The 16,350-nt window shown below is 44.5% G+C and overlaps 1 protein-coding gene across 1 annotated transcript in view; it reads right to left on the minus strand.

Moving 5' to 3' along the window:
* The window catches only part of LOC119962751 (atrial natriuretic peptide receptor 2), a 195,123-nt gene that overhangs the window by 27,447 nt on the left and 151,326 nt on the right, over positions 1-16,350 (minus strand). Inside the window, exons 17-20 of the mRNA XM_038790768.1 lie at positions 13,862-13,985; positions 11,835-11,903; positions 9,617-9,791; positions 168-266 (exon numbers count right to left, since the gene is read on the minus strand). Of these exons, the coding sequence (XP_038646696.1) occupies positions 168-266; positions 9,617-9,791; positions 11,835-11,903; positions 13,862-13,985 (467 nt within the window). The remainder of the gene's footprint in view (positions 1-167; positions 267-9,616; positions 9,792-11,834; positions 11,904-13,861; positions 13,986-16,350) is intronic.

Below are 16,350 nucleotides of genomic sequence, written 5' to 3' on the forward strand. Positions count from 1 at the left end.
GCAGTGAAACCCTCCTTATAATAATATTTAGACGCCACAAGTAATATTTCGATACAGTGTACTTCTCCCTTTCATTTGCTAAATACAAAATATTTAGAGTTTTCAGTCTATATAAGTCTCAATGTCAAACTTGATGCTATACCTTCTTTCTCAAAGCAGCCACTTACCCTCTCCAGTAGATTCCATACGGGAGGCTGTATTAACTGTGTCTCCAAATAGACAATAACGTGGCATTTTTAATCCAACAACCCCTGCACACACCGGCCCTGAGCGTAGGTAGAAAAAGAAAAAGGTTTCCTCATTATTTCTTAGTCTAACATAACATTTTTCTTTTCAGAAATGCACAACATGTACATTTTTACTGTCAAGCCATTTGGAACAGTGACAAACTATGTATCATTTGAAAAGTCTTCTATCCCCTAAAGTAACTCCATTATGCACATTTTCTACCTTACAGTTTGCCCAATTCCATACGAAATAAATTCAATCCCCATACGAAACTGAAGTTTCGTCCCACATTTATGCCGTAATGCTGCCTTCGAATGTAGACTTGGATCCTGTGTGGTACATAAATAAGAATGCACATGTGCCTCTGAAGGCATTGAGTACCCAAATCAGCAGATGGTTTTGCTGCCTGCTTCTGAGGGTAACAACAGTAAACTACACTTGGTGTTGGGTTCACCATTTTACCCTGGCCACTCTGTCTGCTCATCTACATCATTCATGCAGTTTTAACACTGTTGACCCTTGTTGGCATTTAGAGTTGTTTCAGCATCACTCAGTCTGCTCTAGAGCACAAATGAAGCAAGACCTGAAGCACAGAAGTATTTCAAGTGATAGAAGAAGGATATTGGAAGATTACAAAAGACATAAAGCAGAACTGATGGGATGGAGAGAACAGCTGACACGTACACATATTTGACCAGCCGAAAAGAGCGACGTGTGATGCAGTGGTTAGCACTGGGACTGCGGCGCTGAGGATCCGAGTTCGAATCCCAGCCCTGGGTCACAGTGACAGTGGAGTTTGCACATTCACCCCATGTCTGCGGGGGTTTCACCCCCACAGCCCAAAGATGTGCAGGTTAGGTGGATTGGCCACGCTAAATTGTCTGTTAATTGGAACAAAAATAAATGATTGGGTACTCTAAATTTATATTAAAAAGAAATAGTTGACCAGCCAAAGAAAGACTTGAACGGGCTTCAATGGAATGCTGCTGGGCTGTCAGTGCTAGTGGTTGCATTATAAGTTATTAAGGAAAATTCCTTATTAATATTATTTCATATAATCAGCTGAAAATAAGTGCAGGAAAAGACTATCAGGCCCATTAAGTACACATCACTTGGACATGGTACAACCACAGACGTCACCCACCAATTCCAAAAATCAAAGCAGGTTCTGGGGGAGACAAAATCAGAGCAAACACCAGCTATTATCAATGGAGGGCAGACGCTGGGAACTCCTCTCCAATTCCTGAATAGTGTTAAACAAAGCTTGAGGCTAATGGCCTACAACTCCTCATAATCCCAGCTAATTAACAATTTCCCATTTATAATTAATAAGTTTCCTCTATTCAGGAACTTGAAAAGTTATATTTTATAGTGCTGAAGTAAATGTTTATCCACCATATGTTTCATCAGTCTATTCCAGAGGATGATAAGTTCCTGGCATCGAAGAATTTTGCTCACATGTTCTCTTCATCCTTATAATACCTATCCATGTCATAAAATATGGCAATCCTTCATTGTTTTGAAATCCTCCATCGGCTCTATTCGTAGCCTTTTATTCACAGAAATAAACAGCCCTAACTCTGAAACAATATTCCTAACTAAGGATCCTTCAGTTGAATGTCTAGTCTTTGCTGCAATGAAAAGGTTTTATTCACATCAGCAGGAATTTAAAAAAAAACTCTACTTTGCTTTCTTTTCTATTGATTCATCTTGCAGTAATGTTATATAGATGCTTGCAATCCTCTGGCACTTCACTGAAATACTCACTTTATATAAGTGAACCATCAGAGGCTAGGAATGCTGGGGGTTTCATTTTCTATTCCTAGACATTATTGGGCAGAATCTTCCCAAAAATACACAGAGTGTTGGCTCATACTGGATACTGGATTTGTTTATTGTCACGTGTACCGAGGTACAGTGAAAAGTATTTTTCTGCAAACAGCTCAACAGATCATTCAGTACATGGGAAGAAACGGGAATTAAACAAAATTCAAGAAAATACAAGAAAATACATAACAGGGCAACACAAGGTATACAATGTAACTACATAAGCATTGACATCGGATGAAGCATACAGGGTGTAGTGTTAATGATGTCAGTCAATAAGAGGGTCATTTAGGAGTCTGGTGACAGTGGGGAAGAAGCTGTTTTTGAGTCTGTTCGTGCGTGTTTGTCCGTCTACTGAGGTAGTATGGGCCGAGGTTAGGAACAGGAGAGGAGAAGTCACCCTGTTGGGAGTTGTCTATAGACCTCCGAATAGTTCCAGAGATGTAGAGGAAAGGATTGCAAAGATGATTCTCGACAGGAGCGAGAGTAACAGGGTAGTTGTTATGGGGGACTTTAACTTTCCTGGAAATACTATAGTTCGAGTACTATAGATGGGTCAGTTTTTGTACAGTGTGTGCAGGAGGGTTTTCTGACACAGTATGTAGACAGGCCAACAAGGGGCGAGGCCACATTGGATTTGGTACTGGGTAATGAACCCGGCCAGGTGTTAGATTTAGATGTAGGTGAGCACTTTGGTGATAGTGATCACAACTCGGTTATGTTTACTTTAGCAATGGGCAAGGATAGGTATATACCACAAGGCAAGAATAATAGCTGGGGGAAAGGCAATTATGATGCTATTCGGCAAGATTTAGGATGTATAGGATGGGGAAGGAAACTGCAGGGGATGGGTACAATCGAAATGTGGAGCTTTTTCAAGGAACAGCTACTGCGTGTCCTTGATAAGTATGTACCTGTCAGGCAGGGAGGAAGTTGTTGAGCAAGGGAACCATGGTTTACTAAGGAAGTTGAAGCACTTGTCAAGAGGAAGAAGAAGTCTTATGTTAGGATGAGACATGACGGCTCAGTTAGGGCACTTGAGAGTTACAAGTTAGCCAGGAAGGACCTAAAGGGAGAGTTAAGAAGAGCGAGGAGAGGACACGAAAAGTTGTTGGCGGATAGGAACAAGGAAAACCCTAAGGCTTTCTATAGGTATATCAGGAACAAAAGAATGACTAGAGTAAAATTAGGGCCAATCAAGGATAGTAGTGGAAAGTTGTGTATGGAATCAGAGGAGATAGGGGAAGCGTTAACTGGATATTTTTCATCAGTGTTTACACTGGAGAAAGACAACGTTGACGAGGAGAATACTCAGGTTCAGTCGACCAGGCTAGATGGAATTGAGGTTCAAAAGGAGGAGGTGTTATCAATTTTGGAAAATGTCAAAATAGATAAGTCCCCTGGGCCAGATGGGATTTATCCTAGGATTCTCTGGGAAGCCAGGGAGGAGATTGCGGAGCCTTTGTCCTTGATCTTTATGTCGTCTTTGTCAACAGGAATAGTGCCGGAAGACTGGAGGATAGCAAATGTTGTCCCCTTGTTCAAGAAGGGGAGTAGAGACAACCGTGGTAATTATAGACCTGTGAGCCTTACTTCGGTTGTGGGTAAAATGTTGGAAAAGGTTATAAGAGATAGGGTTTATAATCATCTTGAAAAGAACAAGTTGATTAGCGATAGTCAACACGGTTTTGTGAAGGGTAGGTCATGCCTCACAAACCTTATTGAGTTTTTTGAGAAGGTGACCAAACAGGTGGATGAGGGTAAAGCGGTTGATGTGGTGTATATGGATTTCAGTAAGGCGTTTGATAAGGTTCCCCACGGTAGGCTATTGCAGAAAATAAGGAAGTATGGAATTGAAGGTGATTTAGCGGTTTAGATCAGTAATTGGCTAGCTGAAAGAAGACAGAGGGTGGTGGTTGATGGAAAATGTTCATCCTGGAGTTCAGTTACTAGTGGTGTACCGCAAGGGTCTGTTTTGGGGCCACTGCTGTTTGTCATTTTTATAAATGACCTGGAAGAGGGTGTAGAAGGATGGGTTAGTAAATTTGCAGATGACACGAAGGTCGGTGGAGTTGTGGATAGTGCTGAAGGATGTTATAGGATACAGAGGGACATAGATAAGCTGCAGAGCTGGGCTGAGAGGTGGCAGATGGAGTTTAATGCGGAAAAGTGTGTGGTGGTTCACTTTGGAAGGAGTAACAGGAATGCAGAGTACTGGGCTAATGGCAAGATTCTTGGTAGTGTAGATGAACAGAGAGATCTCGGCATCCAGGTACATAAATCCCTGAAAGTTGCCACCCAGGTTAATAGGGCTGTTAAGAAGGCATGGTGTGCTAGCCTTTATCAGTAGGGGGATTGAGTTTCGGAGCCACAAGGTCATGCTGCAGCTGTACATAACTCTGGTGCGGCCGCTCCTGGAGTACTGCGTGCAGTTCTGGTCACCACATTATAGGAAGGATGTGGAAGCTTTGGAAAGGGTTCAGAGGAGATTTACTAGGATGTTGCCTGGTATGGAGGGAAGGTCTTACGAGGAAAGGCTCAGGAACTTGAGGTTGTTTTCGTTAGAGAGGAGAAGGCTGAGAGGTGACTTAATAGAGACATATAAGATAGTCAGAGGGTTAGATAGGGTGGACAGTGAGAGTCTTTTTCCTCGGATGGTGATGACCAACACGAGGGGACATAGCTTTAAATTGAGGGGTGAGAGATATAGGACAGATGTCAGAGGCAGTTTCTTACTCAGAGAGTAGTAGGGGTGTGGAACGCCCTGCCTGCAACAGTAGTAGACTCGCCAACTTTAAGGGCATTTAAGTGGTCACTGGATAGACATATGGATGAAAATGGAATAGTGTAGGTCAGATAGGCTTCAGATGGTTTCACAGGTCGGCGCAACATCGAGGGCTGAAGGGCCCGTACTGCGCTGTAATGTTCTATGTAATGTTCTATGTTCTATGTGTTCTCAGACTTCTGTATCTCCTGCCCATTGGAAGAAGTTGGAAGAGTGAGTAAGCGGGTGGGAGGGATCCTTGATTATGCTGCCTGCTTTCCCCAGGCAGCGGGAGGTGTAGATGGAGTCCATGGATGGGAGGCAGGTTTGTGTGATGGACTGGGCGGTATTCACGACTCTCTGAAGTTCCTTGCGGTCCTGGGCTGAGCAATTGCCATACCCAGGCTGTGATGCAGCCCGATAGGATGCTTTCTATGGTGCATCTGTAAAAGTTGGTAAGGGTTAATGTGGAGATGCCGAATTTCCTTACTTTCCTGAGGAAGTATAGGTGCTGTTGTGCTTTCATGGTGATAGCGTCAATGTAAGTGGACCAGGACAGATTTTTGGTGATGTGCACCCCTAAGAATTTGAAACTGCTAACCATCTCCACCTCGGCCCCGTTGATGCTGACAGGGGTGTGTACAGTACTTTGCTTCCTGAAGTCAATGACCAGCTCTTTAGTTTTGCTGGCATTGAGGGAGAGATTGTCGTCTATCTCCCTCCTGTATTCTGACTCGTCGTTATTCGAGATCCGGCCCACTATTGTTGTATCGTCAGCAAACTTGCAGATGGAGTTGGAACCAAGTTTTGCCACGCAGTCGTGTGTGTACAGGGAGTAGAGTACGCAGCCTTGTGGGGCACCGGTATTGAGGACTATTGTGGAGGAGGTGTTGGTGTTCATTCTTACTGATTGTGGTCTGTTGGTCAGAAAATCGAGGATCCAGTTGCAGAGTGGAGAGCCAAGTCCTAGGTTTTGGAGCTTTGATATGAGCTTGGCTGGGATTATGGTGTTGAAGGCGGAGCTGTAGTCAATAAATAGGAGTCTGATGTAGGAGTCCTTGTTTTCGAGATGCTCTAGGGATGAGTGTAGGGCCAGGGAAATGGCGTCTGATGTGGACCGGTTGCGACGGTATGCGAATTGAAGTGGGTCAAGGCGTTCCAGGAGTATGGAGGTGATGCGCTTCATGATCAGCCTCTCGAAGCACTTCATTACAACTGATGTCAGGGCCACCGGGCAGTAGTCATTGAGGCACGTTGCCTGGTTCTTCTTTGGTACCGGTATGATGGTGGTCTTCTTAAAGCAGGTGGGGACCTCGGAGTGGAGTAGGGACAGGTTAAAGATGTCTGTGAATACCTCTGCCAGCTGGTCTGCGCAGGCTCTGAGTGCACAACCAGGGATCCTGTCTGGGCCCATCGCCTTCCACGGGTTCACGCCAGTAACCCGATGTGAAGCCCGTAGGCGTTCCTGCTGACTTTTCTCGTTGTATTGAACAACACTTTTCATCTCAGAAGGGGAAGGGAGGTTCACACCGTTGGTTGGAGGGACGGGGCCTAAAGACATCGGTAAGGCCATCAATCTCAAATGGCGCCTTGATCCCTGTCTTAAATAAAAGGAAATAGGGATTCCCCTCCACCAAGCACCAGAGCTTCCCCCTCACCCACCCAATGAGGCTCCCCAGAGGCCCCACCCATGCCATGCCAGGTTGGCACTGTCAGGTTGGCATTGTCAGGTTGGCATTGCCAGGAGCTGTGGCAGGGCACTGCCCATCTATGTCCCTCACCACGTGGGACTATACTTACCTCCACACCCTTAGCGTGGTCATCACGACTGGGTTACGTTTTTGAAAACCAGTAGTGATTTGCGCTGGCATGACATCAGGCCGACTAGGAGGGAGGATAAGGTCTGGGCAGATGTTACGGCATCAAAGCTGGTAAATGCATGTTAATTTATTTAAATGTATGGAAATCAGGTTCACCCCCAAAACCTAGACCTCCCTGCCGCAAGTCCTGTTTTGGCCCTATCACGAGATTTATTTTGTTTCTAAACGTATTTTATTATAAACTTGTATCAAAGCAGGTTACAGCAAGTAAACACCCCAGGAAACATACTTCCCAACAATCAACTATACAGTCTGTACAGATTTTACCCCTTTTTTCACTCCCCTCTCTCCCCATCAACCACCCCCCCAACCCTCTGCGACAAATAGCTCCTCAAACATGGTCACAACATCCCCCACCTTTTCTCAAACTCCCCCGCTGAGCCCCTTAACTCATACTTTATCTTCTCTAACCGTAGGAAGTCGTACAGGTCACCCAACCATGCTGCTACCCCCGGTGGCGATGCCGATCGCCACTCCAGCAACATGCGCTGCTGTGCAGTCAGAGAGGTGAAGGCCACGACATCGACCATCATCCCCTCCATGAACTCCGGCTTCTCTGAAACCTCAAATATCGCCACCAAAGGGTCCGGGTCCACCTCCTCCTCCATTATCCTAGCTAAGACCGTGAACATTCCCGCCCAGAATCTTCCCAATTTTTCGCAACCCCAAAACATGTGGCCGTGATTCGCTGGTCCCTGCTCACACCTCTCATACTCATCTGCTACCCCCTGAAAGAACCCACATATTCTCGCCCGAGTCATGTGCACCCTGTGCACCACCTTAAACTGTATCAGGCTCATCGTTGCACAAGAGGAGGTCCCGTTTACCATTTGCAGTGCCTCACTACATATTCCCCAATTGATCTCCATTCCCAACTCCGCTTCCCATTTCGCCTTGATCTTTACCACTCACTCACCTCCCTGTTCCCCAAGCCACTTATATATATCCCCAATTTTTCCCTCCCCTTCCACATCCGGAAGCAGCAGTCGCTCCAGCAGGGTGTATCCCGGCAATCTAGGAATCCCCCTCCTGACCTTTCGTGCAAAGTCCCTAATCTGCAGATACCTGAACTCACTACCCGTTGGCATCTCTACCCTCTCTCTTAGCTCCTCCAGACTGGCGAACCCTTCCTCCAAATAAGATCCCTCACCTTGACCAGACCCACTTCCCTCCACCTCCTACATACACTATCCATCCCCCCCCCCCCAGCTCAAACCCATGATTCTCACACAGCGGCATTAGCACCGACATCCCTTCCATCCTAAAATGCCTCTTCAGCTGCTTCCATGGGTGGGGTTCTCCCCTACCCGCCAGGGCGGGGGGTTCCGGTGTGTTGGAGTGGTGTGAACCATTCCGCTGTCGGGCCTCCCCAAAGGTGTGGAATTCTCCGCACCTTTAGGGGCCAATCCCTCACATTGAGGGGCTGGGCACACGCCGGAGTGGTTGCTGCTCCGCCGGCCGGTGCGAACGGCCTTTGGCACCCCGCCAGCTGGGGCCAAAAGGCCTTCGCTGGCCGACGGAAGTCCGCGCATGCACCGGAGCGTCAGTGGCTGCTGACGTCATACCGGTGCATGCGCAGGGGAGGGGGTCTCTTCCATACCTGCCATGGTGAAGACCATGGCGGGGGCGGTAGAAAAAGAGTGCCCCCACGACACAGGCCCGCCCGCCGATCGGTGGGCCCCGATTGCGGGCCAGGCCACCGTGGGAGCACCCCCCGGGGTCAGATAGCCCCGCTTCCCCCCCCCCAGGACCCCGGAGCCCACCCGCGCCACCAATCCCGCCGGTACCAGAGATGCTTCAAACCACGCCGGCGGGAAAGTCCTGTTTGTGGCGGGACTTCGGCCATCGCGGGCCGGAGAATCGCCGCGGGAGGCCCGCCGAGCGGCGCGGCGCGATTCCCGCCCCCGCCGAATCTCAGGGGGCGGAGAATTCGGGACACGGTGGGGACGGGATTGACGCCGGCCCCGGGCGATTCTCCGATTCCGCCCCATGTCTTCACCGTGGACTGCACTACGTGGCTCACTGAATACCTACTCGGAGCCATTGGCAATGCCACCGTCACCATAGCCCCCAAACTAGACCCCTTACAAGTCTCCTCACCATCCTAACCCACTCTACCCCTTCTCCTTCCCACCACTGCCGCACTTTGTCCACATTCACCGTCCAATAATAATGAAGAAGATCGGCAACCCCCACCCCCCCCCCCCCCCCCCCACCCCCACCGCTGCTGCCTCTGCAGCAGGATCTTCCCCACCCTCAGCACCATCTCCGCCCATGCAAAGTCCAAGATGATCGTGTCTGCTCTCCGAAAAAAGGCCTTTGGTATAAAGATCGGGAGAGCCTGAAAGATAAACAAGAACCTCGGCAGAATATTCATTGTCACCACTTGGGCCCTCCCCGCCAACGTTAAGTGCAGTGCATCCCACCTCCTAAGATCCTCCCTGGCCTCCTCCAGCAGCTTCATTAAGTTCCACTTATGGTGCACCGTCCATTCCCTCGCTATCTGAATCCCCAAATACCTAAGTCTATCCCTCGCTCCCGTAAATGGCATCCCCTAAATTAGCCCGCTGTGCCAGCTCATTCATTGGGTTTATCTCCCTTTTCCCTACATTCCTGTCACGAGATTTAGTGGCCATTGTGGGATTTGTGCACATGGCTAGTGCGGCCACTAGATCGCAGCCATTGTATTACCTTAATGTTTCTCACTGCCAAGATCAGTTAATGCTACACAGATTTAGAACTGAATCTGAGACTTCCTAGTCATTGTGCTGCCGTGCCAGACAGCAAAATTGCAACTTCGACACCCACATGTTGCAGTTGTTTGGGTGAAACTTTCAACCCAACTAGATATTGAAATACATCAGGAACAAATAAATATTCCCCTCAGAGATCTGAAGCTTGAATGAAGATAATTTACCAGTGTGGATCCCTATTCTTAGCTTCAGCTGGTCATTGGGCCTGTGTCGGATTTTAAATGATTTCACGGCTTCCAGTAATGCCAAGGACATCCTAGCAGTCTCTCGTGCATGGAGTTTGCCATTCCGTACTGGGAGTCCAGACACAACCATGTAGGCATCTCCAATTGTTTCTACCTGATAGAGAAGGAACAGTGTGTTATTTTGATGCTGTGGAGGCTGGAAATCTGAAATAATAACAAAAAATGCTGGAAATACTCAACAGGCCTGTCAGGCTCTGCGGAGCGAGAAACAGAGTTAACATTTCCTGTGAAGGAGTTCTGAAGGAAGACCTGAAATGGAGATGACCTAACATGGCTATGTCCAATAAAATAATCCGAGTCCCTTCGGATTTCACATTCAGCAATCAGCAATTCCATACTGCGTTGGTTTTGCTGTGGTTCAATATGGCAACTTCCATATATTTATTAGTTCCACACCAGATTGATTAATATACAACACGCTCCATGTGTACATTTTGATAGCAATCAGATCTTTATGCTTCGCTGTGCAGAAGTGAAGTTCACCAGACCATGCAACTGTGTTATCACCTGGAGTGTTAGGGTAATTCTAATTGTTCGCCATCTGTACTTGTGGCAAATTGTATTATAGTAGCTTCAGGCGTGACCTATGTAATTTTTTATGCCTGAACAGGGATTTAAAAATAACCAGGATGCCACTTCAGTAATTGCTGTCACAAATGATGTAAATTACTTGAATAAAACATCCAGGTTTCAACACATTAAGAAATATCGCAAGTATTTGATAAACTATTTGCACTCGCAGGAGGGTCAGTTACCAACAGACTCAGATTTAAGATAAGTGGCAAAGAATCAGGAGGAAATTAGTTTTTTTTAAAAACATAGTTCAAATCATGAGGGTGCTGGACAGAGTGGATCGGGATAAATTGTTCCCACTCGTAAAAGGATCAAGAATGAGAGCGCACAGATTTAAAGTGACTTGCAAGATAAGCAAAAGTGATGTGAGAAAAAGCTTTTGCAGACAAGGAGTGGTTTGGGTGTGGAATGCACTGTCTTGAAGTGTGGTGGAGACAGGTTCAATCAAGGCATTCAAGAGGTCATCAGATGATTACTTGAATGGAAACAATGTGCAGAGGTATGGGGAAGGTATGGGGAACAAGCAGGGGAATGGCGCTAAGTCATGATGCTCGTCTGTAGAACTGCCACAGGCACAATGGGCCAAATGGCCTCCTTCTGCACCGTAACAACTCTGTGATAGCGAGTTATTATGATCTGGTATGTACTGGAACGGCAGAAACAAAAGGAAATTTAATAAATCATTAAAAGGCAGAAATTTTCAGGGAAATGGAAAAAGAGTAGGTGAGCGGGACTAACTGAACACCTCTTTCAAAGAGCTGCTATAATGGGTCACATAGCCTCTCTCTGGGTTAAGTGATTCTATTGAGACAGATTTTTAAAAATTTGTTCATGGGGCCAACATTTATTGCCCATCCCAGAGGGCATTTTACAAGTCAACCACATTGCTGTAGAATCACATTCAGGCCAGCAGATTTTCGCTTCCCTAAAGGGCATAAGTGAAACAGATGCGAATGGTCATCAATCTACTGTTAATTTCAGATTTCTATTGAATCCAAATTTCACCATCTGCTATGGTGGGATTCAAACCTCAGTCCTCAGAGCATTACCTTGCATCTATGGATTACTAGTCCTGCGACAATACCGCTATGCCACGACTTAAATGACTACAATACAAACTCAACTAATTTAGTATCTACACTTGTATAAATGTATAACATGTGTTTTCTTCTATGCCGAAAGGTCTTCACATACGCTGGTATGGTCACCATCTTTTCTGTTTTCTTTGTGGACAGTTTTTGTTTCACATATCTCATTCTGTTTGCCATTTAATAACTCTTTTATATGTTTGACAGTTTCCGTTTGAAAAGCTGTAAGATTGTGAAATGATTCAGAGAATATTGACAGCTGGCATTTCTCAACAAAGTTAAACAGTTTTGAAACAGCTATCACATAATCAGAAACTAATCCTCAAACATTAACAAGAGCCCTAAGTAGACTGCTGTACATAATATAAACAAACATGTACAGCAAAGCCTATTACGTTTGTTTGCAAAATTCTATCTTTTAAACTTCGAGATGTCAATGTATGTTGCTGCTGCTGCTTAAAATATATTTTGCTTACCTTGTAGACATCAAAATTGTCAATAATTGCATCAAAACAGGTATAAAGATCATTCAGCAATGTCACAACCTGCAAAAAGAAACAATGCTCCTTAAAAGCCGAGGTTTGAAACAGTTCAGCAACAAACAAAGTAATTAATAACATTGCTGGAAAAAATAAATTCTGGTATTAGCAAAGTAGAGCAAACTTTACAAGGAAAAGATATTACAGAAAGGTCAGGCACCTCTCTTTAAAACTCTATCCAATTGTGCTTTAAGCTCATTGATACTGTCAGTCTAAATGGCCTTCCCTAAACAGAAAATGCTAGAAATGCTCAGCAGGTCTGGCAGCAACTGGGTTCGATGCCGGCCCTGGGCACTGTCCATGTGGAGTTTGCACACTGTCCCCATGTCTGCGTAGGTTTCACCCCCACAACCCAAAGATAGGTTGGTTGGCCACGCTAAATTGTCCCTTAATTGGAAAAAATAATTGGGTATTCTAAATTTATCAAAAAAGTATTTAAAAAAAGGTTTTGTTTCATCTAAGCATTCTGATTCGAGTTGTGTCTACCTCCCACACTCCCAACGTTATCCCTTCTAAGGAAATTCACCTTAACTCTACCATAGAGTTGTCATAAATCCTCCTCCACCACATTTGCTTTGGTTGTTCCCTCATCAAATTCAGTCATTATAATATTGTATACATGCTTTTAGTTCTTGGCGTTGCTTATTCCCAGCCCATATTAAACTTAACCATTCTGTTATTGCTGTCAGTCAGGTGTGCTACAACATCCGTTTTCTAAGCTTCATCAGCAGAACTAACAAATGTGCTATCTCTCATAGCTACTTAGACATGATAAGTCCGGAAGCAGTCATGCTTTATATTTATCAATACTGTCTCTAAATTGCTTGGGTATTCCTGCTTTATATTTGTTGATTAAAATCTCCCATTAAAGTAGGGATTGTTGTTCATACATTGCATTTTATTGCTTCATAAAACAAAATATCCTTCTTCTTCTGTTAACTTGATGGCCTCTAGTCTGTGCGCTAGTTTTATATGCATAACAAGAGTGATTAGAAGATCTACCTTGGCATGGTGATCTCAGGCTGCCTGATGGCTGAAGAGCAGATCAGACAGTTCATTGAAGATTCAAGCCAGGAAGACTTCCCTTTTCCTTACATCTGCTTCCTCAGCCCTATGTATTTAAAACTGCTGCTTTTTTGAAGTGTCAAAGCATTCCTAGAAAGCCGACAACACTTGGAAAGCCTTGAAATCCCTGGAGATCTTTTGAAATGATAAACGTTTATTCAATAAACCAGGGGTTGGTTTAGCTCACTCGGCTAAATCGCTGGCTTTTAAAGCAGACCAAGCAGACCAGCAGCACGGTTTGATTCCCGTACCAGCCTCCCCGGACAGGCGCCAGAATGTGGCGACTAGGGGCTTTTCACAGTAACTTCATTGAAGCCTACTCGTGACAATAAGTGAATTTCATTTCATTTTCAATTTCATAGTGCAGTATCTTTAACTAGCCTTTGATTATTAAGTTACGAGAATACCACCTTGGTGACACTGCTAGTGCCAATGGGACACTATCCCAATTCTCCATAGGCGGGAGCACTTTGGCTCTGGAATAGAGAATCCCGGCCTACATTAATTTTCTTCCTTCTCCTCGTCTTAATCACAATTAGTGAATACAAGCATTTATTTGCATATATTAACAACTTAATGTTAGTGTTGGGTTTAGTCAGAAAACAATGGAGAGTCCTTTTTTTTGTCCTAGCATGTCTAGTTTCATCACTTATGAAACTTATTTGCTGCCAGTAAGTTAAAAAATGGTAAAGGGTGTAACATCGCAGTATATGTTACAAGTCTGATATTGGCCCCTTCAGGTTGTCCAGGCCCTTGCTGGTATCATTCATGCTGTGATTCGTATTCATGATTATAATCATTCAAGAATGATATATAACTCATAGACATTGGTTGAAATATCATAGGAAAATCAATTCAGAAGGGTGGAAAATTAATATAATTAATTAACCATGTACTACCTGCAGTGGTGTACTTTCCGCAGACATTGAAGTGAATCCTACAATATCACTGAAATAAATTGTGACGCTGTCAAATGCCTCTGCTTGTACTGTCTCACCCCACTTCAGCTGTTCTGCCACTGAGCTGCAACAAAAAATAAAAAGCATTTAAATAAGAACATATTATGAATGCCTCACATCAAAGAGCTTTTTGACTTAGATACATGGCAGAGGTTGACTTTCATCACCATCTGACACAAGAATCACATGTCTTTACATTATCATCTAAATTAATACCTTTTTGAACATCTATTTATTTTACTGCCTGACCTTTCTATGACTCAACTAATACACTCAGAACTTAAATTATGTGTTTGCATTTGAACTGCATAAAGCATTTCAATTTTCCATAAAAAAAATAAGTTTGGTGAATTTTGAAATAAACAGCCTTTCATTATCGCTCCTTATCACCTTCATTATCTGCGTAACGAAAAAAGGCTGCATTATCTTCTGCTTGGATTTTGTCAATAGTAATTAGAATGTTTCCATTTTTTAACTAGCGGCCAAAAGGCAGAGGGAAACATAAAGGGACATGCAAAGAGAGACAGATTTTTTGCCACAAGTGAGGGTCTATTGCCGATCCTTTGTTGAACCTTTCCAATGATAATTCCAGTAGCCCCACTAAAGAAGTGATGAACTTCAGGACCCACAGGTTAATTGTGGCACTCCACAGGATCATTCCCCAATACTCCCGAAGCCCAGCCTCCCTCCCTTGTATCCAAATGTAGCCAACACCTATTGCCCACTATAGCACCACCATCCGTTTCCAATTGGTGCTTCTTGCATACCAAATTGTTGTGCATTGACAATTTTCAAAATTCTAAAGATTAAAAGTTTGGTACATAAGTACATCAGTCATGTCCAGTTTTCACAGAATAACATGAATAGCTTGGAATTTGATTACAGAAGCATCAGTAAAAATCCCAGCACACCATATAACAGAAATTATAACAGAATGGTCTTTTTCTGGGTTGTTATTCTATGTTTCCACAAATCTATGAAACTGTTATCCTGTACACCCCTGTAGTTATAAAGCAGTGAATCTTCTGACTCAGCATGAGTAATGCAATGTTTATGCATAGTCCTGTCAACATGTTCTATTACATATTTGTATGTCAATGCTTATAATGGAAACTGTCTATGTAAATGTGTCAGACTGTAATTACACCCGCCTGGCGCTGAAGGTATACCATATTAGACTCAAAAGCTAGGGATCCACAATTATCAGCTTTTGCATTCTCAGCAGGTGCCAGCAATGTTGAAATAGAAAATCCAAGTAGACTAATTAATGAAAATATGTTTAACAAACTTAGATTCAAACATATGAGGCAGAATGTTTTGGTCCCGTTATGTTGGTTTTGCAGGCAAGAGGGCTTGTCATATTAAGTGAGTGGCTTTCCCGCCAAGCTCCCATCCAGCCCCAACCTGTCTGTAATTTGTTTGCAAGGGGGTGGGGGGGGGGGGGGGGGGGGGGGGGGGGGGGGGGGGGGTGAAGGACTTTGTCAGCAGACCCACCCTTACCCTAATTGAGACAAAGTGACCAATTAATGGACATTTAAGGGCCACTACCTAAGTTTATTTCAGGATTTGGCCTACGCAACTGAATTACTGACCAAAATGGTGGAACAATTAAAATTGTGAATGCTCATAGGGCCAGAATTAGAGGAGCACCCATATCTTAGAGGGTTGTGGAATTAGAGGAGATTACCGTGATAGGGAGGGATGAGGCCATGGAGAGATTTGAAAACAAGGATGAGAATTTGCACATCAAAACATGTTCGATTGGAAGCCAATGTGAGAACTGGGATGACAACAGTAGGGGGGCAGAATTTGCTGAGAGATAAAATATGTACAGCAGAGTTTTGGAAGACCTCTAGTTTACAGAATGTAGAATGTGAGACCTGCTGTGAATGCTTTGAAATAGTCTGGAGGAAACAAAGGCATGAATGAGGGTTTCAGCAGCAGCTTAACTGAAACAGGGGCATAAATCAAGTGCATAATGTTGGAATTAATTACAGTTTTAGGTGTTTTGGCCATAATCTATAGCTTGACATTTGAGTTTAATCTTAATTTGTGTTTCAGTATTTGTGCGTTCAGAATGTAAGTTTAATTTCACTTTAAACTTTGCCTGCATTTTAATGAGGTATTCATGACTCTAAAGCAAACATAGGGGGCTGGATTCTCCCAAAAGGAGAAGACGTCCCCATGCCAGTGTAAAAATGGTGGAGTTCTACTCCCAAAATTCCTATTAAAAAGTTGAACTAATTCAATGCTCTGCAGGAGACTAGAAGGGACCCAGAGTAAATCTTGCAGTTTTAGCTGTGAATATGGGCCCCTGCATCTCCGGTTTGAAGTCCGCGCATGCGCACAGCGACGGCCTCCAGCAGCTGCACTGAGCTCCATGGCTGACTCGGACCACGGAGTCACACAGAGAAAAGAAACCCCCCCCC

The sequence above is a fragment of the Scyliorhinus canicula genome, chromosome 3, assembly GCF_902713615.1.
Source record: "Scyliorhinus canicula chromosome 3, sScyCan1.1, whole genome shotgun sequence".
Taxonomy (NCBI): domain Eukaryota; kingdom Metazoa; phylum Chordata; class Chondrichthyes; order Carcharhiniformes; family Scyliorhinidae; genus Scyliorhinus; species Scyliorhinus canicula.